Source organism: Hypomesus nipponensis, chromosome 14 (genome assembly GCF_054491055.1).
Source record: "Hypomesus nipponensis isolate SF chromosome 14, ASM5449105v1, whole genome shotgun sequence".
In the NCBI taxonomy this organism is placed as follows: domain Eukaryota; kingdom Metazoa; phylum Chordata; class Actinopteri; order Osmeriformes; family Osmeridae; genus Hypomesus; species Hypomesus nipponensis.
Genome location: NC_140374.1, coordinates 9,832,196 through 9,859,627, shown reverse-complemented (window position 1 = coordinate 9,859,627; position 27,432 = coordinate 9,832,196). Strand labels below are relative to the sequence as shown.

The 27,432-nt window shown below is 41.7% G+C and overlaps 1 protein-coding gene across 1 annotated transcript in view; it reads right to left on the bottom strand.

The window, feature by feature from the left end:
• LOC146258535 (proprotein convertase subtilisin/kexin type 5) overlaps positions 1-27,432 on the bottom strand; it is a 95,202-nt gene that overhangs the window by 60,107 nt on the left and 7,663 nt on the right. Inside the window, exons 2-7 of the mRNA XM_084671803.1 lie at positions 25,816-25,943; positions 6,930-7,054; positions 5,560-5,818; positions 5,362-5,430; positions 5,203-5,245; positions 3,367-3,512 (exon numbers count right to left, since the gene is read on the bottom strand). Of these exons, the coding sequence (XP_084527929.1) occupies positions 3,367-3,512; positions 5,203-5,245; positions 5,362-5,430; positions 5,560-5,818; positions 6,930-7,054; positions 25,816-25,943 (770 nt within the window). The remainder of the gene's footprint in view (positions 1-3,366; positions 3,513-5,202; positions 5,246-5,361; positions 5,431-5,559; positions 5,819-6,929; positions 7,055-25,815; positions 25,944-27,432) is intronic.

Genomic DNA, 27,432 nt, shown 5'->3' with positions numbered 1-27,432 from the left:
CACTACATATGTAAGTGCACTGTTTTGCAGTGCACTGTATTGCAGTGTACTTCGTAAAGTGTTCGGTAATAGACACAGCCTCTGTGTTCAGTATTCCTTGTGTGCAGAAAGGCCTACCCCCAAATCTGAACTCGGGGAGCAGACTTCTCACCAATAAATGGTCTTACCTGAAGACCTGAACCAGACAAAACTTTTTAGCACAATGGCGTGTGATGTTTTTGTCTCCTTGCGGCCGCAAGCAATAAAGCTTTCTTTAACTTGTTCACCGACTGACTGTGCAATGCTTGATAGATTAATATTCCTGACACCTGAGAACCAGGGTTGGGAACCACTGACCTAGCATATGGTTCTGAGGTGCTGAATTTAAGTTGAATCTTTCCACTGCTTTTTCTGCAAGAATGCTTTCCTTGCTGTCAAAATGATGCAATTGCAATGGACTCTGAACAAACTTGGAACAACTAGCTTCAGTAAATGGGTAGATCTTTTGGTTTGCTACCTACATGCATACGGCATAATTGCAAATACTTGTGGCCTTGAATACACTAATAGCAATACAATTAATTGGGCACATGCGTGTATTATGCTAATGAGGTTTGTTTTCCAAGTGTGCAGAGATGTCAATATGTATTGATGTGGTATACCTACCCTTGGCTAATTATAATTAAGTATGTCATTGATTCATGTCATTATTATGTTAGGCAACACACACATAAAACAATACTGTACATTTATTTGAACAATGTTCTGCACATTTCATTATCACTTAACTGTTAACTTGCTTTGATGACTTTTAGCAGCACAATAATATAACAAATATGCTTGCTTAAGTGGAATGTTGCAATGTTTCTTTAGAGAATACCTTTGAATACATTTGAAGAATACATTTGAATCCCAGTCGACCACTGACAATATACCGGCTCACCAAAATGCACATGTGAATGTTTACTTCCTACTTTACCCGCCTTGAATATCGGGGTATACGATTGGTGGATTTTATGAATGTGTCATGTATACGAGCTCTTATTGGATACGGACCATAGTTGTACGGAAAACATGCCTGTGTCGATAAAGAAACAAAATGTTTGTTCCTTGAAAAATGTGCAAGAACTGGACATACCAACACATTTTTTAAGGGTTGTAGAAAAGTTTTAAAGCGAAACAGAAAAATCCAGCTCCTCCATCGCCAGGGATCGTTCAAATGCACGATTTTGAGCTTCGGCCCACCACCTTAGGTAGTCACGCATATGTTATGTGACTGTGGCTAGCTAGTTAGCCACTGTTAATTTATTTTAGTGGCGAAAAGTGAAGCTAAGTCTGAGCCGTTCAACGGAACAAAAAATCCAATACAAGCAACGCAATTGTGATTAGGACGAACATTTTGACACCAAAGTTTTCTTTCTTTCATCAACCCCAAGTTTGTGTGCTACAGATCTGTTGCTGTTGGTGTGTGCTTTCTGCACTGCTTTCTGCTTGAAAGCTAAAGTGTAAGAACGTTACACTAGGCTTTGTGTTTGACCTCCTTGTCTATTCTTTGTTTGTCTATGGCCGCACTGCAGCTACAATTCACTAAATCTCTCTTACTAATGAAAAGGCGCCCACTAATTTACGCTGCACCCAAAATTATCATTGTGTAATAAACGTTGCAGCGTTTAATCGAAGAAACACGGTATGTTAGATTACAATAGGTTGTGTTGCCAAAGGCAAGCACACCTAATTACTATCAATGCCAACAATCAGCAAGCTTCTATAAAAGGTTAGCATTCACATTCCACCTGCAGTTCACTCTGGCTGGCATCTCACACAACTCCTGCTGCTGCAGTACACCCCCCCCCCCCCCCCATTCTGACCGGTCCTTTTTGAATGCTTCCTGTGTTTAGCCTATATACCATGTGCTTTAGGATGACAATAAGTATGTGATTTGCAAGGCAAATGAAGACTCATTGCCTAGGCTTGTCTATGATCGGGAAGATTGTTGACCCTCATGTGTACAGTATGTACACTGATTTGGTGTATACACACTTTTAATTACCTACATTGTGTCATTATTCAGACTCAAAGGCCCTGGGGTCTCATTTATAAAACTGTGCATAGGATTCTTACTAAAAGTGTACGTACGCCCAAAAGCCTAAAATGGCGTACGCACACAAAAATTCAGATTTATAAAACCGTGCGTACGCACACCTGTACGCAATGTTCCCTTTATAAATCACAGATTACCCACAAGTGTGCGTACGTCAATCAGCATTGTAGCCCGCCCTGAACACGCCCATTTTTAACCATATATAGTCAATGCAAAGCACCTCATGAATGCTAATCTAGTATCTCATCATGACCCTGGCATACGATTGTTCTTTACGGTTACATAGCGCATGACAACTTCTCAGACACTGTTAGCCTATTGGTGGAGCCCGAAAATTCTGAAAATGTGGTGGCCGGTAGATCACCAATTTAAAAAAACTGTGCGAGTGGCATCAACTGTGCCAGTGATGTACTGCGAGTCGAGATACAATTTGTTAACAAAAGCGTTTTGTTATGAACAGTAATCTATTGAAGTCTGGACTGATAACGAGGACGTAGAGTGTAGCGATTGCACGGGAGCTTAACGACTGTATTTTCAGTTTTTGACTTATGAGGATATTTGCACAGTATTAAATAAATATATTTAGTTATACATTGTGTTCTGCAGTTATCTAAAGGTAGGATATGTGATGTTATACTGTATTCCATGTAGTTGGGGAATCTCCTCCTCCTGAACTCCCGTAGTGGACAATCTAATGGTGAGGAAGCGCTGAATTTTTATTTAAAATTTGAGTTGGATTGAACAAGGTGTTTATGGAACAAGAATCACTCAGTACAAGCACAAATAACACTGCTGGATGTAATCTTCATGATAATCATGAAATTGAATGAAAAAAAACGTGTGTGAGGAAAACAAATATAAATATTTAAATATAAATATGTGATTCATTAATATATATTCATATAAATATATAAATATTACGAGTAATGTTCTTCCCACATTCAATTTCTGCAGTCTGACTACAGTACGGTCATCTGCGTCGCCAATTCCAACTGTTGTCAAAATGTGCGTAGGCCTACGGGAGGGTCAGAGTTTGCGTGGAGGACCGCACATTCTCCCGTCAAGTTTGTTTTTTATAAATCACAACCTTTGCGTGGAAAGTGGCGTACGTACATTTTCAGCCCCGTTTTGTGCGTACGCAAGCTTTATAAATGAGACCCCTGGCCTTTATAGTTCCACCTTGAAACCAGAACTAGAGCTACAGCAAGAATATTGTTATCAATTCTCCTCAACTCACTGAAAGGAAGAAACAGTAGATAGAACAAAGCAGAAGAAAGGTGCAGTACCGTTGAGGTAGTATCCAGCCTGGCAGGCAAGACAAAGGGAGTCCCTCCTGCAGTCAATGCATGGATCTGGGCAGGGCAAACACACCCCTCTGCCCTGCTCTTCGTAGGTCGTCTGGGGGCAATGACGGCGACACTGGTGCCTAAACCTGAAAAAGCGGTACATGTCTGAAAAACAAAACTCCTTAAAAATCGCAATTTCAAATCAAGGATCCTTACTTTGATCAGGCACTGCCTCGCTTTATGTAGGACAAAGGACAAAAGCATGGCTTGACAAAGCATTCCAGAGTTCAAACACATGCCATGTGATCTGCTGTGATCTAATGGCATACATCAATTTGAAAGCCTGTAGTTGTTCCCACAGGCCATCAGTTTACAGCTGGATAACTCTAAGACTTGATGGATCGTAAACAGAGAGGTAACAGCCCCCTGCATGTTAAGTCTCTTCCCATCATGCACTGCACACCTGCATTGTTTCCCTCAAAGCATTCCCCAGAGCCCTGACTACTAAACATCAAACCAGTTGGAAAACCTAGATGAACACATGATAAACGATGCCTTTGTTCAAGGCTCTCATAATTCTATTCGCTCCATTATTAAAAGAAAGATGACTATTGGCTCAATCTTCCAGCTTAAAGGCATAGTCTGGTAATAAGTGTCACAAAACTTGCACGTGTCTAGCCTTGGATGCATACTGAACAAAACAGAATCCTGTCAACAGAAAAAAAAAACGATTAACTTTGAGGATTTCATTACAATGCTACAGTACAGTAGCATTGTGAAGCACTCTTCCTCACAAACTCCCTCATGAATGAAAGGCTGACCACTGAAGCTTAACCTTTAGAGGAGTGAGTTCTAAATATTACCGACGCTGCCACCAGAGTGAGTTATTTTTTCAAAACGAAAGCTAGCTAGCTTTAGTTAGCTTCCGTTACCTAGCAACTTAGCATAATACTCGTAGCAATGCTACTACCTGCTAGTGTTACTTGTTAGCCTCCTAGTTGTAAATTTTGATGCCATACTATAGCGTTTGTCATATAGTTTTTGTCTATCGGAAAATAGTCGGCTTTGGCCATGCATTGAACCTCTACAACAACACCATAACTCTCTAGACACATGGGCTGGAACAAATAAACGCGTGTGAGAGAAAGTGTGTGTGGGGGGGGCGGGTGGTGTGTGAGTAGAAGTGTGTGTGTGTGTGTGAGAGAGAGGTCTGAAGCAGGTTGCTCTTCTTTGCTAAACCTACGGCTCAGGTAACAGTGCATGACTCTGTTCACTAGGTAACTTGATTCGGCAACAGGGGGCCTAAACATGGGGGAGAGAAGCACAATTGAAGATTTGTTCTTCCACTGCAGCCTTTGTAAATCTGGATCTACGTGAATAGGATGGAGCAGGTAAGACAACAAGCTGACACATAAATGTCCCTGTTTTGCTATATTAATGTATCTGATCATGGTATACATATGAAGGTGTAAGTTTGGTTAGGTTCTAATTTGTGTTGGAAAATATCAGACTGAGTAAATGATCTTCAAAGAGGAGAGATTCAAGGCAGCCTAGGAAAACTCAATCAGAGCATAAAAATTCATGGATACTTACCATTTATCATTTTCAATTTTAAAAGCCTTGATGGTCTGGAAGTAAAGTACTTTTATTATTGGACCCAATTCTAGAAATATACACAGAGATTAAGGATGTCTCCTGATCATGTTCAACGTGTTTCACCATCCGTTCCATCGTTTGATATACCTGCTGACACTGGAGGTTATCTTACTACAGAGGCAGTGGGGAGATGACAGAGCAGGCTACTAGACTACAGATGACTGAGACAAGGACACTTACAGAAAGAAACCTCCTATGCAGCTGTTGCAGATCTCAGGGTCTTCTGTGTGAAGAAAGACAGAGTGAAGAGGTAAAATCAAGCCAGGGAGATGGGGTGGTATAGATCTAGGCGATACCCACTTCCATTGAGGGACGATAGCCAGGAGACCTGTGAATTACCTGTGGAACACGTTTTGCAGCCCAACTCACAGTCGAGACATTCTCCTGTTTCAGGATCCTGAACCTGGCCTGGAATATGGAGACACAGAGCACCTGTTAGCACTCACATACACACAGCATAGGGTTCCTAATAGCACTAGGCTAATCCTCTGCATTTGTTCTTCCTCTTCCTCTCACACCTCCCTCTTATTAACTTACCCATATCACAAAAGGCTGTCTGGCAGACTCTATTCTGAAGCCTGTAGTGTTCCCTGCATTTGGCACAAATGCTGCCATCAGTGCAGAGCTCACAGTTGGTGATGCAGGGCAGGCAGACATAGTGAGCCCTGTCAGGGTAGAGTCCCCGGGGGCAGTATGTCTGACAGTGACCTTGATGGAGGAAGCGCTCATGTCCGTCTTCATCTGTAAGGAGTACAGGTACACAAGACCGGTTTACGTAAAGATCCCTCCTCTTCCTCTACTCTACTCTACTGACCAGGAATGCATTCACCACAAAGCTGTACTGACAGGAAATATCTCTTCTGGAAGATTGACTGATGTTGCTGTGGCTAACAGATAATCAAGGGCAATCAACAGCGAATCAGAGCTGTGGGCAAACACTGTTGTGTATCTTAGCCCACTGATGTATGCATTGGCACCTGCCCCGCGCCCAGCTCATCCACCTGGGGCTGGTCTCAGAACTGCTGCTGAGTTACAGCCTTGTCACATCTACTCCTTGCAGCAGTGAGAACATGGGAGACAGGAGGAGAGGCCCTCCAGCCACTTTCCTCCCTAGACCGCCACCTCTCTCTCTCCCTTTCTTTGTCCCTCTCTTTCTCTCTCTGTCTCTGCTTATCTGTCTCACACACACACAAACACACACATTGAAGGATATTGTGGGAGGACTTTCATAACTCCTGTGAGCTGTGACAGTAGTATCACTAAACCGTGACTTGACTCCCTTCTGACATGGTCAGGTTTCACAGAAGAGGCTCAGGGAGTAATCACACCATGATTTCAACCTTATGTTTACAGATGGAACATGAGAAATTATATTTTTGTGTTATACTATAACATAAACACAACAGTCAGCAACCACTGGTTATTTTCATCTTAACAAGTGTGGAAAGATAAATCAGAGGGTTTTGCTCACTGTTGGAAACCATTAAACAACCTTGCTTTGTGGCAAGACCCTTTGTCATTTGGATTAATGAGCGTCTTGTTTGACTGTGGCAGCTGTGCAGTCACAAATCAGGCTACGAGAGTGTCCTATACAGAGGGAAATCAAGAAGCTGGCATTCAAGTGCACTGGATTGTATTTTCCAGATACCTCTAAATGAAAAACATCATATGACAAATGTAATAACTATGAAACCAGACTTACAATGAATTACCTCAAAAAACAATGTATTGTTATGAAGAAGTCTGGCCCCTTCTTCCAAGCTATGATTTTTACTTGTTCACAATATAAACGAAATGTATTAAAGGGCCCATACAATTGCCTAAAGTCTGTACATTCACGCTTCAACTCTCCCTATTTATAGATGCTATATTAAGTGTGAAGACGCTATAAAAAGATGAATCCTTACCAACACCACAAGATGTGCAATCGAAGAGCTCATGCCCGTCACACTCTGTGCAGGTGGGGTGACAGAGAACGCACTGGTTATTGAAGGCGAACTGTCCACTTGTACAATCAAGCAATGTAGGTTTGCTACAAATGTATCCAACGCAGTAAAAAAATATTAACAACGTTGAAGTCTTCATGGCGACTTTTTAATTCGTAGAGGGAAGTTTACAGATGTACTGTCTGCGTCCTCCAAAAACACGGTTTTTCTAACTCATGCCACCAGAAGGCATGCGAGACAAAACTTGCTGGACGAGTTCTATGAGGTAGGACTGGTCAATGAGCCTAGTAAATATATATTGTGGTTGTCCTTGTGCAGGCAAAATGATTTACAAGTATATATTATTAATTAAGTATATTACAAGAAATGGTACCTAATCTGTCATTGGACATTATGTATTATGAGTTGTGAGTTACATTAAAGAAAAGTTAGCTGTCCCCTCAGCAACAGCAGCCTTTCAGACCATCCGCTGGACTCCAAATAATAAAAGCTGTGCCGAAATGGCAGAATTTCAACAATTCCATCATTTCAAAGTCAGCCATCAAATGTTATCTTCAGCAATTGCATGTTACTTTGAATACCTTTCAGTAGTCAGGACCAGGGGCCTCATGTATAAACGTTGAGTACGCACAAAAAGCTTGCGTACGCTGGTTTTCACGCACACTTTGTGATGTATAAAGATTTACTTGACGTGAGAATGTGCGGGCCTTCACGGAAACTTTTTGAGCAGACGTGAGAACGTGCGGACCGTACGCAAAGTCTTGTCTGGCTCTGTAACATGGCGAATTCTAACTGAAAAGTGCCGAGACTCACCAAACATTACAAAATAAAGTTTCCTACGTTTATGAAGTTGACTATTCAAAAAACATTAAAATAAAAGTTTGATCATTAATGTGGATAATCACAACAAAATGCCAAAACCCAAAACGGGAAATGCTATATAGCCTTCTGTTTATAATACCGCCACCACTTAATAACTTCTGTTAAACTTGAGGCTTTCAAACGAACAACAAAATCACTCAGGAAATGCATGTCACGCAACCCTATAGCTGCCATGCTGTTACAATGCGCTACCACTCGTTACTTCATTTGAAGTTTTATATCGGACCAATTCTTCTTAATTTCTGCCATGGTCCGGTTCTCTGAACCCAGAGCATTGTTGGCCCTATAAAAATAATGATAATTTTATTTGTAATGCACTTTACATTTAGCTAAATCTCAAAGTGCTGCAGGTTAAAAACAAGAAAGGGCCAAATAGTGACAGTTTTCCCCTCTGCCGACTTTCTTTTGTCAGTAATACCTGATGACAGGCCGCCAAACAGGACACATTTTCTCGCCTCCACCTCCGTTGTCAGAATCTCGATCTCACAGTCCCCGTATTTCTTCGAATAAACGCTGCAGCGTGTAACGTTCATTTTTGGTCCGGCGTTTCTTCGAGGAAGGCGTTTTTTCGAAGAAATACGGTAATTCAGACAAAGTAATGACCTCAGGAGCGCATTTATAGTTCATCTGCATATTAATTTATGGGAGGAGGCAAGGCGGGTTCAGTGGCTCGTTCACGTGCAGTCAATCTCACGTTGATTGTGATTTATAAAGGAAAGGTGCGCAGGATCTGGCGTACGACCGGTTTTATACATGTGAATATTTCTGTGCATAGGTACTTTTCGGGTTTTGGCCGTACGCCATCTTCTGGTATGAAAGCTGCACAATCCTTTATACATGAGGCCCCAGGGGTCTCATTTATAAAGCTTGCGTACGCACAAAACGGGGCTGAAAATGTACGTACGCCACTTTCCACGCAAAGGTTGTGATTAATAAAAAACAAACTTGACGGGAGAATGTGCGGTCCTCCACGCAAACTCTGACCCTCCCGTAGGCCTACGCAAATTTTGAAAACAGTTGGAATTGGCGACGCAGATGACCGTACTGTAGTCAGACTGCAGAAATTGAATGTGGTAGGAACATTACTCGTAATATTTATATAATTTGTTTTCCTCACACACGTTTTTTTCATTCAATTTCATGATTATCATGAAGATTACATCCAGCATGTGTTATTTGCGCTTGTACTGAGTGATTCTTGTTCCATAAACACCTTGTACAATCCAACTCAAATTTGAAATATTAATTCAGCGCTCCCTCACCATCAGATTGTCCACTACGGGAGTTCAGGAGGGGGAGATTCCGTGACTGCATGGAATACAGGATAACATCACATACAGTGCCGCCGCTCCCATAACGCGCACTACGCGCTGTGCGTAGGGCACCAAATACTGAGGGGGCACCAAAATATTGCCAACTGAAAAATCATCATAGTTATTATAATGCCGATATTATTTCAATAGGCCTATATAAATATTACGCACCTTTTAGGCATGTAAATCACAAAACAGGCAAAACGAGAGATATATTTAATTGCTCAAAATTTTTTACAACGGTGCCCCCTCCCCCCCACCCCACAAAAAAACTAATACACACTCAACGACCTCGTCGTGGGTGCCCTTTCCTACCTCAGTGGCCTGACGAATTTTGACAGTAGGCTAGGTAAACTTTTCGACAGGAGTCAGGGGGAGAAAAAGAAATAAACTGTGAGATGATGCTCGTGCATCACTTTCAGGTAAATACGGGAAATGTGCTGCTAACTTATAATTAGCCTATGCATACACCTCAAACTAGCTGACGTTATTGCTAATTTTAGCACACTCAAATATGTTATCTATGCATTTGAAATAACTGCCGCCAGCTAGATGTAACTTTACTATACATTCTATGATGCTTTTGTATTCGATTAATCAAATAGTTTTTAAATGAGTAATAAAGTTGGAGAGCTCCTTGGCTGCATGCTTTCAGTTTTAAATGTTTATAATTAATTTGGAAAACCATGCTAAGAAACGTAAGGGTGGGGCTGAAAAATTGAGACAAAAATACATCACCTTCACTAGACAAGGTTTTACCAATTGAAAAACGGCTGTTTATTTTACATATTTTGTTTATGCTCCAAAAACTATTATGCACTCAAATAAAGGCCCCAAAATTTCATTTTCGCATTAACTCCGTAACTAGCATCAAATCAAACACAGAATGTAGATTCATTGACAGGGCAGCTGTAGTGGTGGTGGTGGTGGTGGGGGGGGGGGGGGGCATCATAAAGGAATTATGCGTAGGGCACCAAAATGGCTAGCGGCGGCACTGATCACATATCTTACCTTTAGATAACTGCAGAACACAGTGTATAACTAAATATATTTATGTAATACTGTGCAAATATCCTCATACGTCAAAAACTGGAAATACAGTCGTCAAGCTCCCGTGCAATCGCTACACTCTACGTCCTCGTTATCAGTCCAGACTTTAATAGATTACTGTTCATAACAAAACGCTTTTGTTTTCAAATTGTATCTCGACTCACAGTATCACTGCCACAGTTGACGCCACTCGCACAGTTTTTTTAAATTGGTGATTTACCGGCCACCACATTTTCGGAATTTTCGGGCTCCACCAATAGGCTTACAGTGCCTGAGAAGTTGTCAAGCGCTATGATTCACCGTAAAGAACAATCGTATGCCAGGGTCATGATGAGATACTAGATTAGCATTCATGAGGTGCTTTGCATTGACTATTTATGGTTAAGAATGGGCGTGTTCAGGGCGGGGTACAATGCTGATTCACGTACGCACACTTGTGGGTAATCTGTGATTTATAAAGGGAACATTGCGTACAGGTGTGCGTACGCACAGTTTTATAAATCTGAATTTTTGTGTGCCATTTTAGGCTTTTGGGCGTACGTACACTTTTAGTAAGAATCCTACGCACGGTTTTATAAATGAGACCCCAGGGCCTTTGAGTCTGAATAATGATACAATGTAGGTAATTAAAAGTGTGTGTACACCAAATCAGTGTACATACTGTACACATGAGGGTCCACAATCTTCCTGATCATAGACAAGTCTAGGCAATGAGTCTTCATTTGCCTTGCAAATCACATACTTATTGTCATCCTAAAGCACATGGACCGAGGGGTCCCATTTATAAAACTGTGCGTAGGATTCTTACTAAAAGTGTACGTACGCCCAAAAGCCTGGCGTACGCACACAAAAATGCAATGTTCCCTTAAATCACAGATTACCCACAAGTGTGCGTACAAACCTTTTGGTCATGTGACCCGAAGGCAGCACAAGGGTTAAGCAGAATTGATTTGGGGCACCCCCTGGGTCCGTGTACCTTGTGGGTCCGTGTACCTGTGGGGTCCGTGTGTACCCTGTGGCCAGTGGTTTTTCTATTTTGCAACCGGTGTTGACAAACGCTAAATAGGGCCGTAATATTGTTTTGTCATTTTAGTAACTCAAACACACATTTAAATATTACGGCTTGTTTTTGGTTGTTTCGTTTTTTTGGAATAATGAAATAACCATATAACACAAATGGTATAACGAGCCATTAATCTTTGTTTTGATTATTCCATATCCTTTATACTAATATTAGCCTGGCTGCCAGCCCAACTTCTCCCCGCCCACAAAAAAATGTGGTCGGGAAGTTGGGTCTGGAGGGTCTCGTATTGGGAAACAACTACAAAATATAGCTGCAAGCAGCAATGTGGTGGCCAAGCAGGTCAGATGACCCAGAAGAAACTTTCGACATCTAGTGACTGCAGTGTACCTGGCTTCCTTTGCAGTGGCTTACAGTCTCGTTAAACAGAGAATCAGAGGCATGACAAGCTTGTCAGCTTTGGCTGGATTCGAACCTCTAACGTTGAAGTTTCCAGGACACCAATTTATCCTAGTGAGCTATTCTCAGTGCTGGAAATCACAGATTTCAGTTACTGGGTAAAAATATTAGCAGTTTTTCCTGTGGCAAGCGTGGTCAGATTTGGCCCAAGTTTAAACAGCTGTAATTCAGTTTTATTTTGACATGTCAAGGTGGTTGTGGTTTGAAGATAATCTGTGCCAAATTAGGTGAATTTTTGATATTCACCAAAAACGTTTCAATCATTAATTCAAAATGGCGGCCACATCAATTCAGCTGGTATCACAATTTAACATGTGTCAGACACATGATCGCCCCCTAGCGGTTAGATGACACAACCTTTTGTGGACCTCTTTGGAACAGGGTCCCGAGCACCTGTACCAAGTTTGATGTCGACTCAGCAAATATTTCCTGAGATATGATCTCAGTTCCTGTTTTGGCGGTTTCATCGCCGACTTTGATCAGCTTTACCGGAAAAACAGTTTTGAAAATCAAAAACCATCTGAAAACGTTTGTGAGGCTTGATCTGAAGATACTTTTTTGCTTATTGCAGCGCCACCTAGAGGTGAAATGGCATGACCTATTGGACCTCTTTAGAACAGGGTCCCTAGTCTTTTTACCAAATTTGGTGTCAATGCAGTAAGGAGATGCTGAGATATGACTTCACTTATTTTATGGTGGCTTAGTTGACGACTTTGTTTGGCTGTTCCAGTCAAAAGGTCTAGATAATCAAAAAAACATGTTATGTCTTTTGTGTGGCTTGGTCTGAAGATGATCTGTGCCAAATTTGGTGAAGATTGGACAAACCTTATAGGAGAGGTAGCGAAAAAACATTATATTCAAAATGGCGGCCACATCAATTCAGCCACATAAATTTGATGTGGCTGTAACTAACAAACGGTTGCGAAAATTAAAGCTCCAGGGGATAATTTTTGTGAGGCTTGGTCTGAAGATCATCTGTGGCAATTTTGAAGAAGATTCGACAAGAATTGTAGGAGGAGTAGCGAAAAAAACTTTTTCTTTACATTCAAAATGCAGAGAATCTATGGAACTGGGTATGATGTCATAGAGTGCGTTGAACTCGTCTTGATCCAGGGAATCCAACGATACCTCATTTTGGACAGTGGGGCATATGGTTCAAAAGTAACATATGTAAACACACCTTCAACTTTGACCCATTGGTGGCGCTAGATGGTTGGAATGGGAGACATGAAACTTGGTGAAATTGATGAGGGGACTGGTCCCAAATAGTGTGCCAAATTTCATAACTTCTGACAATACGGTTCTAGGGGCTGCCATAGACTCCCACGGCAGAAGAAGATGTGTAATAATAATAATAAATATAGCTGCAAGCAGCAATGGAGGGGCCAAGCAGTCCAGAGCAGGACATGGCCTCCATAGCACTTGCGCAAGAATTAAGTCACAACAATCTGTTGGACTCATGCAACACACCAAGTTTGGTTGAAATATCTGTTTGCATTACAAAGTACTGGGTGTTCAAAGTGTTTTTTTCTGGTATAACACCACAGGCCTCCCCTGCCCCTCGTGGGAACGATGGAACCCAAGTTTGGTGACAATCGCTAAAATGGTTGCTGAGTTACGCTCTAACGTGTCTTTTGTGGCTTCGCCGCCGCCTTTGATCGGCTCTACCGAACAAACGGTTTCGAAAATGGAAAATCCATCAGACACCTTTGTGAAGCTTGGTCTGAAGATCATCTGTGCCAAATTTAGTAAACATTGGACAAAATTTGGGGTGTGTAAAATGTTTTTACACTTTTCCATGAAATCCAAAATGGCGGCCGCGTCAATTCGGTTATTATGAAAAGTTATCAATGGCCAGGCTTGATATCTCACAAGACATCAAGAGATAAATAAATTACTTTATTAAGGTAAACACTTCAACAGTTATTAGCCAAAACACGTTTATGCTTCCGGCCACGCCCCCTTTTAGTCACATGACACCATTTTTGGAGAACATCCTTAGAATAAAGTTCAGAGTAGGCGTACCAACTTTGGTGTCACTGCTTCAAAGAACTGCTGAGATATGGCTTCACTTCCTGTTTGGCGGCTTTTCTGCAGAATTTGATTGGCTGTACCGGACAAACGGTTTTTAAAATCAAATATCCTTCAATAACTTTTGTGAAGCTTGGTCTGAAGATCATATCTGGTAATTTTGAAGAAGATTTGACAAAATTGGTAGGAGGAGTAGGCTTTTAAAGGTGTTTGATAAAACCGGAAATAGCGGAAAATCTATATAACCTGAAATTGACGCCATGGTGTGCATTGCACTCGGCTTGATCCAGGGAATCCAACGGTATTTCATTTTTGAAAATGGGTCATACGGTTCAAAAGTTGCGTGTGTAAACACAAGTCCAACTTTGACCCGTTGGTGGCGCTAGAGTGCCCGGAGTATGGGACATGAAACTTTGTGAATTGGACCAGGGAACTGTCCCCAATGAGTGTGCCAAATTTCAAAACTTTCGACCAAGCGTTTATGGGGGCTGCCATGGACACCCAGTCCTAAGAATAATAATAATAAATATAGCTGCAAGCAGCAATGGCGGATTCCTCCAAACACTGCAAACCATTGAACAATGTTTATTCTTGACAAATTGTAACTGTATAGAAGAATGTATGCTGCAGAATTACCAATGGCATACCAAATCTGAAATGCAATACCATCAAGATCCACAAGGGCCTTTATTTCAAGCCAGTAAGTGAAGGAAGGGGGCTTGGTGAGCTTATCCATTCCAGAAAGCCTTGTATCTTTATGCATTAAGGCGTGGCCTGTAGCGCCACCTATGGGTAATGGTGGGCCATTTGTGGTGTGGTAGTTACTCTTGGCCTATACTATTAATGTTTCAGGATTTTAAAAACTTTTTACCACTGCATATAAAATCGAAAATGCAATACCAACAGGATCCACATGGCTTTGGGTAAAGTGTGGTAGTTACTCTTGGCCTGTACTGTCAATGTGTCAGGATTTGGAGACCTTTTTACTATTGCATACAAAGTAGGAAATGCAATGACACCAAGGTCCTCAAGGGCCTATGCTGATATTCAAGGAATGAGTTGGGGCTTGGTCAGCCCACACAGTCCTGATATGTTGCGTGTATGTCTTGCCAAGCCCGCGCGTGTCAAGGGAAGAATGAGTGTGTGAGAATTTGGAGCATGCGCGGGGAGGAGCAGGGGACACATTTCATTGTAAATTCCACTAGAAATTAGCCAAGCATGCATGTTTCAAAGATTCACCAAAAATCGACCTTTCATCTTAGAGTCAACTTTTTCTCAGATTTGTGTACTAAACATTCTCAAGAGTCTTCATATGAACTTGTTTGACTGGCTTACATGTAAAGCATTGCGAACCATTGAAAAATGTATATTCTTGACAAATTGTAACTGTATAGAAAAATCAATGCTGCAGAATTTCCAATGGGATACCAAATCTGAAATGCAATAACATCAAGATCCACAAGGGCCTTTATTTCAAGCCAAGAAGTGAAGTGCTTTAATCTTCACAAGAAGTGAAGTGCTTTGTGCTTTAAGGCGTGGCCTGTAGCGACACCTATTGGTAATGGTGGGCCATTTGTGGTGTGGTAGTTACTCTTGGCCTATACTATCAATGTTTCAGGATGTTTTTAACTTTTTACCATTGCATACAAAATCGGAAAAATATACCAACAATATCCACATGGGCTTTTGTTAAAGTGTTGTTGTTACTGTTGGCCTTTACTATCAATGTTTCAGGATTTGGAGAACTTTTTACCATGGCAAACAAAATCTGAAATGCAATACCATCAATATCCACAAGGCCTTTGCAAAAGACCAAGGAATGAGTGGGGGCTTGGTAAGCCCACACTCTCCTGAAATGTTGCGTGTGCGTCTTGCCAAGCCCGCGCGTGTGTCAAGGGAAGACCTATGGGTAATAGTGGGCCATTTGTGGTGTGGTAGTTACTCTTGGTCTATACTATCAATGTTTCAGGATTTTTATAACTTTTTACCATTGTATACAAAATCGGAAAAGCAATACCAACAAGATCCACATGGGCTTTTTGTTAAACTGTTTCTTTGCCTATACTATCTATGTTTCAGGATTTTGAGACCTTTTTACCATTGCATACAAAATCGGAAATGCAATACCATCAAGATCCACATGGGCCTTTTTTCAAGCCAATACGTGAAGGGAGGGGGCTTGGTGAACCTATCCATTCCAGAAAGCCTTGTATCTTTGTGCTTTTGGGCGTGGCCTATAGCGCCACCTATGGGTAATGGTGGGCCATTTGAGGTGTGGTATTTACTCTTGGTCTATACTATCAATGTTTCAGGATTTGAGACCTTTTTACCATTGCATACAAAATCGGAAATGCAATACCATCAAGAGCCACATGGGCCTTTGCTAAAGACCAAGGAATGAGTGGGGGCTTGGTCAGCCCACACTCTCCTGAAATGTTGCGTGTGCGTCTTGGCCGCGCGTGTGTCAAGGGAAGGCTGAGTGTGTGTGAGATTTTGGAGCACGCGCGGGGAGGAGCAGGGGAGACATTCATTGGAAATTTGCCTAGAAATTAGCCAAGCAAGCATGTTTCAAATATTCACCAAAAATCGACCTTTCATCTTACAGTCAACTTTTTCACAGATTTGTGTTATGAACATTCTCAAGAGTCTTCATATGAACTTGTGATTGAATCAGAGTATCAGTTTTTGACAGGCTGATGTGTAAAGCATTATTTTAGCGTTAGCGATAAGTTCAATTTGCTTTATATCAATCATTTTTAGAGATATGAATTTGCCTTTGCACATGGTAACATGTTGTAGTGTCTTCCTCCGATCTACCAAGTTTAGTGTTGATATCTCAAAGATTTGCTGAGACATGACTTCACATCCTGTTTGGCGGCTTTTCTGATGAATTTGATTGGCTGTACCGGACAGACGGTTATGAGGATCAAAATTCCTTTGATAACTTTTGTGAGGCTTGGTCTGAAGATCATCTCTGGTGATTTTGAAGAAGATATGACAAAAATTGTAGGAGGAGTAGGCTTTCAAAGGTTTTTGATAAAACCGGAAATGGCGGGAAATCTATATAACCGGAAATTAACGCCATGGTGTGCGTTGAACTCGGCTTGATCCAGGGAATCCAATGGTACCTCATTTTTGAAAATGAGTCATACGGTTCAAAAGTTGCGTGTGTAAACACAAGTCCAACTTTGACCCATTGGTGGCGCTAGAGTGGTCTAATGGGAGACATGAAACTTGGTGTAGGTATAGAAGAAACTGTCCTTAATGAGTGTGCCAAATTTCACAAAAAGTTGTCGATGGGGTCTAGGGGCTGCCATTGACTCCCATGGTACAAGAATTACAAATAATAAAACCACCAATAACAATAGGTTTCCTCCTTACGGAGGAATCCTAATAAATATAGCTGCGAGCAGCAATGGAGGGGCCAAGCAGTCCAGAGCAGGACATGGCCTCCATAGCACTTGCGCAACAATTAAGTCACAACAACCTGTTGCACTCATGCAACACACCAAGTTTGGTTGAAATATCTGTTTGCGTTCCAAAGTACTGAGTGTTTAAAGTGTTTTTTTCTGGTATAACACCACAGGCCTCCTCTGCTCCTCTTGGGAACGATGGAACCCAAGTTCGGTGACAATCGCTAAAATGGTTGCTGAGTTACGCTCTAACGTGTCTTTTGTGGCTTCGCCGCCGCCTTTGATCGGCTCTACCGAACAAACGGTTTCGAAAATGGAAAATCCATCAGACACCTTTGTGAAGCTTGGTCTGAAGATCATCTGTGCCAAATTTAGTAAACATTGGACAAAATTTGGGGTGTGTAAAATGTTTTTACACTTTTCCATGAAATCCAAAATGGCGGCCGCGTCAATTCGGTTATTATGAAAAGTTATCAATGGCCAGGCTTGATATCTCACAAGACATCAAGAGATAAATAAATTACTTTATTAAGGTAAACACTTCAACAGTTATTAGCCAAAACACGTTTATGCTTCCGGCCACGCCCCCTTTTAGTCACATGACACCATTTTTGGAGAACATCCTTAGAATAAAGTTCAGAGTAGGCTTACCAACTTTGGTGTCACTGCTTCAAAGAACTGCTGAGATATGGCTTCACTTCCTGTTTGGCGGCTTTTCTGCAGAATTTGATTGGCTGTACCGGACAAACGGTTTTTAAAATCAAATATCCTTCAATAACTTTTGTGAAGCTTGGTCTGAAGATCATATCTGGTAATTTTGAAGAAGATTTGACAAAATTGGTAGGAGGAGTAGGCTTTTAAAGGTTTTTGATAAAACCGGAAATAGCGGAAAATCTATATAACCTGAAATTGACGCCATGGTGTGCATTGCACTCGGCTTGATCCAGGGAATCCAATGGTACCTCATTTTTGAAAATGGGACATACGGTTCAAAAGTTGCGTGTGTAAACACAACTCCAACTTTGACCCGTTGGTGGCGCTAGAGTGCCAAAGTATGGGACATGAAACTTTGTGACTTGGACCAAGGGACTGTCCCTAATGAGTGTGCCAAATTTCACAACTTTCGACCAAGCGCTTCTAGGGCCTGCCATAGACACCCAGTCTTAAGAATAATAATAAATATAGCTGCAAGCAGCAATGAAGGGTCCAAGCAGCATTCAATATGGAAATTCAGTAGCTAAAGAAACAAATCATAAAACAGTCATGTCATTTTGAGACAACGGCCGAAATGCAACGGCCTAGGACGAGTTCGAAAAAGTAGCAATTTCTTAAAATACAAATGACGTAAAAACCATCATGACGACAATGACGTCACAGGGTTCAATCGAATCGTCTGCATCCAAGGAATCCAATGATACCTCAATTAAGAAAAACGGTTTCACGGTTCAAAAGTTGTGGGCGTAAACGCACCTCCAACTTTCACGCCTTGGTGGCGCTATAGTGCTTCAGGGATCGACATGAAACTTGGTGACAATAATCAGGAGACCGTTCCAAATCAGTTTGCCAAATTTCAAAACTTCGCACCAATCGGTTCTATGGGCTGCCATAGACTCCTAGTCCTAAGTATAATAATAATAATAATAATAAATATAGCTGCAAGCAGCAATGAAGGGTCCAAGCAGCATTCAATATGGAAATTCAGTAGCTAAAGAAACAAATCATAAAACAGTCATGTCATTTTGAGACAAAATGCACTGGCTAGATGTAGCAGCGTTGTATCTACAAAGCACAATAAATCCACTTCTTCTCGACTATAAATCCCATGACAATGAAATGTTACTGTTACTAATAGACAGCTACAGTGGCATACCTGGTTTCGTTAAACAGATAATCCAGTGTCACGACATGCTTGACGACTGTGGCTGGATTCGATCCTACGACCTTGCGTTCCAAAGCAGCACGTCGTATCCCTGTGAGCTATTCTCGCTGCTGGAAAATGCTGTGTTCGGTAACATTATAAAAAACAGGAAGCCGTTACTCCCGCGGCGAGCTTTGTCAGATTTGACCCAAGAATAAACAGCTGTAATTCAGTCATATTTTGACATATCAAGGTGATTGTAGTAGGAAGATGATTACATGACATGCTCGTGATGACATTTCCAAAGTTTCGACTCCATACGGTAAACCGTCACAGAGACAAGGCCTCACGTCCGCTTTGGCGTGCTCTTTGTCTAAATCGTTTGCGCGTTACTCGTGAACGGTTTGACTCATCAATACAATTTTGATAACTTTTTGTCGGCATGGTCTGAAGATGATCTGTTGCGATTTTCATGAAAATCGGATTAACGGCCTAGGAGGAGTTCAAAAAGTTGGCATTTCTTAAAATACAAATGACGTAAAAACCATCATGACGACAATGACGTCACAGGGTTCAATCGAATCGTCTGCATCCAAGGAATCCAATGATACCTCAATTAAGAAAAATGGTCTCACGGTTCAAAAGTTGTGGGCGTAAACGCACCTCCAACTTTCACGCCTTGGTGGCGCTATAGTGCTTCAGAGATCGACATGAAACTTGGTGACGATAATCAGGAGACCGTTCCAAATCAGTGTGCCAAATTTCAAAACTTCGCACCCATCGGTTCTATGGGCTGCCATAGACTCCTAGTCCTAAGTATAATAATAATAATAATAATAAATATAGCTGCAAGCAGCAATGAAGGGTCCAAGCAGCATTCAATATGGAAATTCAGTAGCTAAAGAAACAAATCATAAAACAGTCATGTCATTTTGAGACTAAATGCACTGGCTAGATGTAGCCGCGTTGTATCTACAAAGCACAATAAATCCACTTCTTCTCGACTATAAATCCCATGACAATGAAATGTTACTGTTACTAATAGACAGCTACAGTGGCATACCTGGTTTCGTTAAACAGATAATCCCGTGTCACGACATGCTTGACGACTGTGGCTGGATTCGATCCTACGACCTTGCGTTCCAAAGCAGCACGTCGTATCCCTGTGAGCTATTCTCGCTGCTTGAAAATGCTGTGTTCGGTAACATTATAAAAAACAGGAAGCCGTTACTCCCGCGGTGAGCTTTGTCAGATTTGACCCAAGAATAAACAGCTGTAATTCAGTCATATTTTGACATATCAAGGTGATTGTAGTAGGAAGATGATTACATGACATGCTCGTGATGACATTTCCAAAGTTTCGACTCCATACGGTAAACCGTCACAGAGACAAGGCCTCACGTCCGCTTTGGCGTGCTCTTTGTCTAAATCGTTTGCGCGTTACTCGTGAACGGTTTGACTCATCAATACAATTTTGATAACTTTTTGTCGGCATGGTCTGAAGATGATCTGTTGCGATTTTCATGAAAATCGGATTAACGGCCTAGGAGGAGTTCAGAAAGTTGGCATTTCTTAAAATACAAATGACGTAAAAACCATCATGACGACAATGACGTCACAGGGTTCAATCGAATCGTCTGCATCCAAGGAATCCAATGATAAAAATGGTCTCACGGTTCAAAAGTTGTGGGCGTAAACGCACCTCCAACTTTCACGCCTTGGTGGCGCTATAGTGCTTCAGGGATCGACATGAAACTTGGTGACGATAATCAGGAGACCGTTCCAAATCAGTGTGCCAAATTTCAAAACTTCGCACCAATCGGTTCTATGGGCTGCCATAGACTCTTAGTCCTAAGTATAATAATAATAATAATAATAATAATAAAACTAACAGTTACAATAGGTGCCACAGCAGCTTCGCTGCTGCTTGGCCCCTAATAATAATAAAACTAACAGTTACAATAGGTGCCACACCAGCTTCGCTGCTGCTTGGCCCCTAATAATACTACCAATTACAATAGGTGCCTCGCAGCTTCGCTGCATGGCCCCTAATAATAATAATACTACCAATTACAATAGGTGCCTCGCAGCTTCGCTGCTTGGCCCCTAATAATAATTCTACCAAATATAGCTGCAGGCAGCAATGGCGGGTTCCTCCTTAACATTGCAAACCATTACCAAATTGACATGACACAGACATGTATTTCACACATGTACACAACATTTCAAGACAATTGGATCAATGGCTGATTTTAAGTCATTTTCAATAATTCTTCACAAATTGTCACTGTAGAGAAATGTCCATGCTGCCGACATTGTGGGTTCTTGATACTCTTTTGTTCCCCATGAGCAATATGAGGCATGCGTACCAACTTTTAGAAATTTTGGACAAACGGGGTTAAAATGCTGTTGTCGTTGTTGTCATCTACCGCTTGTCCGGGGGTCGGGTCGCGGGGGCAGCAACCTAAGCAGGCCCCGACTTCCCTCTCCCCGGCCACTTCCACCAGCTCCCCCTGGGGGACCCCGAGGCGTTCCCAGGCCAGCCAAGAGACAGTCCCTCCAGCGTGTCCTGGGTCTTCCCCGGGGCCCCTTCCCAGTGGGACGTGCCCAAAACACCTCACCAGGGAGGCGTCCAGGAGGCATCCTGATCAGATGCCCGAGCCACCTCAGCTGGCTCCTCTCGACGCAGAGGAGCAGCGGTTCTCCTCTGAGCCCCTCCCGGATGACCGAGCTTCTTACCCTATCTCTAAGGGAAAGCCCGGACACCCTGCGGAGAAAGCTCATTTCGGCCGCTTGTATTCGGTCACCGCCCATAGTTTGTGACCATTGGTGAGGGTAGGAACGTAGATCGACTGGTAAATAGAGAGCTTTGCCTTTCGACTCAGCCCCTTCTTCACCACGACGGACCGATGCAGAGCCCGCATCACTGCGAATGCCGCACCGATCCGCCTGTCGATCTTGCGCTGCATTCTTCCCTCACTCGTGAACAAGACCCAGAGATACTTGAAGTCCTCGGCTTGGGTCAATGTGCCTTTCATCAACCCCAAGTTTGCGTGCTACAGGTCTGTTGCTGCTTGTGAGTGCTTTCTGCACAGCTTTCTGTTTGAAAGCTAAAATATAAGAATGTTTTGGCATGCTACTTCAGATTTCTGCAAAAAGGAGAGACACGCGCAGCTTCAATTTTACACTCAGCGTTTGTTTGACCTCCTTGTCTAGTTGTTTGTCTTCAGCGTTTAATCAAAGAAATATGGTATATGACAGCAATATTTGTTTTATGTAACTGGCCTTTTTAACATCACAAGTGGCCGCAGCTTTGCCCCTTATGGTCTAGGACTTCCCCTAGCTGCATTGCAAATCAAGAATAGAGCTTTTCATTTGGCCCAGTGGCAGACTGTCTGAGGTTGTCAAATGTCCCCACTCATGGAATGCTTCTTGTCCAATAAAATAGACTTACTTGAATGGAACTAATTGTTGTGCACACATTTATATTCCAGTTATAAACAAACATCAACCATATTGTACATGGACAAAGTTGCTTCCTAATTGCATTCACTCTTATTTCATAGTTTTTGTGATGTCAAAGTAGAATAACTACATATGTGTCTTACATAAACATACACACTGAATTTTAAATCAATTGTAGTCAGTGTAGTTACATGTGGTAATATGTCCATGTCATTGTTGTGTTGGAAATGTATGCGAATGCTGGGTGGTTGACTATTTCTTATTGTATGATCTGTTTGAGATGTAAGCAAGGTAAATATTCCGTGAGGTCTTAAGATAGATAGCAGTTTTAGAATAAACAAATACTTTATTAGCAATGAACAAAATTTACAAGTTAAAGGCAAATGAATAAGTAAAATGAATATAAGTAAAAGAACGTATGTCGAGCACACTCATGCTGTTTGAGGTTGTCAAATATCACCAGACATGGACTTCTGCCTAAATTGACATGCACCAACTCAGAGCAATGAGTTTCAACAACCATCAGCACAGTTATTCAATTTGTTGACTCTACTCTTAATGCAAGACTATGTTAAAGTTATTGTCTGACATTCTTTGTCGGCAACTGTTTATGGAGGAACCATCCCTCAACAAATTGCTTTGGTCATGCTTTCTTAAAAGTCTAGTCCTTAATTTAGATGTGCCAAAGAAGATGATAACATGACCAAGCTGTGTTTGGTTGATTCAACTGTATAGTTCTGAAGAAGAAGACCTTCTGTTTCTTTTAACAGTAGAATTAGCTGTGGCCAAACTAATCACAGAATGCCTACTAGTCTAAAATGTCTACTAGACTAAGGAGTGAAGGTGGGAGCTTGGTACTGTTGGGGCCTGTTATGGTTTTTGAGTCAAATAACTTGCTAAATGATTAAATTTCAAATCCAACTTTAAATGTATAAAAGAGAGAATTAAACCTAGAGGTTTAAAAGGCTACATTTGTTTAAACAAACTACAGACAGGATTTGGGGTAAAAGCTCTAGAAATTAGCCAAGCTTACATATTTTAAATATTCACAATTAATCTACTTTTCATCTTACATTAAACTATTTTTCAGATTTGTGGGGGTGCCGTTATAGGTTCTTGGCTTTTTTGCTCCTCATGAGAAATTTTGGGACAAATGGGATGCAAATGGCATCACTTTGAAAATTGACAATCGGGGGGGTGGCCGTAGCGCCACCTATGGATAACGGTGGGTCATTGTGGTGTGGTAGTTACTCATGGCCTATACCATCAATGTTTCAGGATTTTGAGAACTTTTTACCTTTGCATACAAAATCGGAAATGCAATACCATCAAGATCCACAAGGCCTTTGCTAGAAACTAAGGAATGAGTGGGGGTCAATGTGTCAAAGTCCAACTTTGACCCATTGGTGGCGCTAAAGTGGTCTAATGGGAGACATTAAACTTGGTGTAGGTGTAGAAGGAACTGTCCTTAATGAGTGTGCCAAATTTCTCAAAAAGTTATCGAAGGGTTCTAGGGGCTGCCATTGACTCCCATGGTACTAGAATAATAATAATAATACTAACAATAACAATAGGTTTCCTCCTGACGGAGGAATCCTAATAATAATAATAATAATACTAACAATAACAATAGGGGCCTCGCAGCTTCACTGCTTGGCCCCTAAATATAGCTGCAAGCAGCAATGGCCTCCATAGCACTTGCGCAACAATTAAGTCACAATAACCTGTTGCACTCATGCAACACACCAAGTTTGGTTTAAATATCTGTTTGCGTTCCAAAGTACTGAGTGTTCAAATTGTTTTTTTACTGGTATAACACCACAGGCCTCCTCTGCCCCTCGTGGGAACGATGGAACCCAAGTTTGGTGACAATCGCACAAATGGTTGCTGAGTTACGGTCTCACGTGTCTTTTGCGGCTTCGCTGCCGCCTTTGATCGGCTCTACCGAACAAACGGTTTTGAAAATGGAAAATCCATCTTACACCTTTTTGAAGCTTGGTCTGAAGATCATCTGTGCCAAATTTTGTAAACATCGGACAAAATTTGGGGCGTGTAAAAGGTTTTACACTTTTCCATTAAATCCAAAATGGCGGCCGCGTCAATTCGGTTGTTATGAAATATTATCGATGGTCAAGCTTGATAACTCATAAGACATCAACAGACAAAGAAATTACTTTATTAAGGTAAACACTTCAACATTTATTAGCCAAAACACGTTTATGCTTCCGGCCACGCCCCCTTTTAGTCACATGACACAATATTTGGAGGACATCCTCAGAATAAGGTTCCGAGTAGGCATACCAAATTTGGTGTCACTGTCTCAAAGAGCTGCTGAGATATTACTTCATTTCCTGTTTGGTGGCTTTCCTGATGACTTTGATTGGCTGTCACGGACAAACGGTTGTGGGGATCAAAATGCTCTACCATAACTTTTGTGCGGCTTAGTCTGAAGATCATCTCTGGTAATTTTTAAGAAGATTTGACAAAAATTGTAGGAGGAGTAGGCTTTCAAAGGTTTTTGATAAAACCGGAAATAGCGGAAACTCTATATAACCGGAAATTGACGCCATGGTGTGCATTGAACTCGGCTTGATCCACGGAATCCAACGGTATCTCATTTTTGAAAATGGGTCATACAGTTCAAAAGTTGCGTGTGTAAACATAAGTCCAACTTTGACCCGTTGGTGGCGCTAGAGGGCCCAAGTATGGGACATGAAACTTTGTGAATTGGACCATGGGACTGTCCCCAATAAGTGTGCCAAATTTCAAAACTTTCGCCCATGCGCAGGCACCTATTGTAATTTGTAGTATTATTAGGGGCCAAGCAGCGAAGCTGCAAGGCACCTATTTTAATTGGTAGTATTATTATTGGTGGCGAAGCGGCGAAGCCACATAAGTGATTCTACCTTATTATTGATGGCCAAGCCGCGAAGCCACATAAGTGTTTCTACCTTATATTATTATTATTATTAGGGGCCAAGCAGTGAAGCTGCGAGGCACCTATTGTACTTGGTAGTATTATTATTATTATTCTTAAGACTTGGCCCCTCCATTGCAGCTTGCAGCAATATTTATTAGGGGCCAAGCAGCGAAGCTGCGAGGCATCTATTGTTATTGTTAGTATTATTGTTAGTATTATTAGGGGCCAAGCAGCGAAGCTATTGTTATTGTTAGTATTATTATTATTATTATTCTTAGGACTGGGTGTCTATGGCAGCCTCCCAGCTTCGCTGCTTGGCCCCTAATAAGAATACGTAGAAACACTTAAGGTGGCTTCGCCGCTTCGCGGCTTGGCCACCAATAAGAGACTAAATCAGAAGCACTGGTGTACAGAGGAGAGAGAGAGAGGTCCTACCTTCTCCTCCTGAGTCTTGGAGCATAGTGTCAGCTACGACCACAATTGGCCTGCACAGCACGTGGGCCAGCACAAACACATGGAACTCCTCCAAGCTCTCATACACTGGCTCCTCGGAGTTGTCCACCCTGCAAAAAGAGGAGAAAAGCTTTGCTCAGGACTGAAACAGCCTTGTAGACTTGCAGTGGTATGGTGATGTGACACACATTTTCAACTGTTCAAGGTGTGTTTGTGCATTTGTTTGAGTGTCTGACTGTGTTTGAGTCTGTGTGTGTTTATTTGTATGTTTGTGTGTATTAGTGAATGACAGAGCTCCCAGGCTCACTACCATTTTAGCCACAATTAGTCCTCATATAGACACAAACAGCGGTGTTGCCAAACTCTAATTAAGAGCCTCTTAAAGGGGCAATTGACTGCAAAACCGATTTTACCTTGTCATAGTTGAATAACGACAGTTCGTGGGTAAAATGAACATACCGTGAATTTCAAAGTCCATTGACACCTCTTTCCTATTCAAATCTCAAAAAGAAAAAATGTGGCTATAAAACGCTAGCTTTTCAACAAAGCTACCGGTCCTACGTAGGACTGGTGATCGCCCTCTTATTGGCTCTGGTCTGTATCTTTGTCACGCCCCAGAATTTACATCCAGACCAGCCCGAGGTAGCGTGTATCTCCGATACTAGTTTAGCTGCGCGCTGCTCTGTGTAAGCTACTTATAAGGAATTACAAAGAAGAACGTTTTGAATTATAACAAGGATATTGAAAATGGACCACGGTCGTAAATGTTGTGTTCCAGGCTGTAGCCTACAGGGAAGGCTAACACTCACAGTTTTCCCAAGGAGCCAAACATTCAACAGGCATGGCTGCTGTTGTCTTATGAGAAGATCCCGGTGAAGTTTGACACTCAATCATTCATTTGCTCTGAACATTTCACCCAAGACAGTTTTGACAACCTTGGACAATTGCAAGCAGGATTTGCTAGGAAGCTGAACCTGGAAAGAGGTGCTGTTCCGACCGTATGCTCATTGCAACCGCCTATAAGATCAGTATGATGTTGTGCTAACAGTTATTAGCAATGCTAACGTTTCCTATAATATAGCATACCAGGTAGAATGCTAAATAAGTTCTACACACATCAAATGACTCTAGCTAGTCTAATGCTGCTCGGCATTAGAAGGGAAGCTTCCGAAAAATAGCCAGAAAACGAACAGCAGTCTGGCTTATTGCTAACGCCTGTCTAGATAATCTATTTGAAAGAACCGGAGAAAGGCAGGTGCTTGATACAGGATACGGTAGCATTGCTAGTAACTGTTACTAGTAACACCTAGACTGTAGGCATGTAAACAAGTTTAGCTTGCTAACGCAAGAGCATAGGTAGAATGTGTGATAATTTAGCCTAGTTTATTGGCAATGGGGCTAACGTTGATTAATGTTCCTGACTGTGTTTCATTCAAATAAATAACCTGTGTAATGTAAATCTACAATTCAAGATGCATGTTTGTCCAGATCTTGGTCATGTTATTTTTCAGCAAGTTATTTAGAGCTAGCTAGCTAACTGAAGTCGAGTAGAATCAGGATATGGTTTGGTTGCTAACGTTCTACCCACCCAAGTCAATC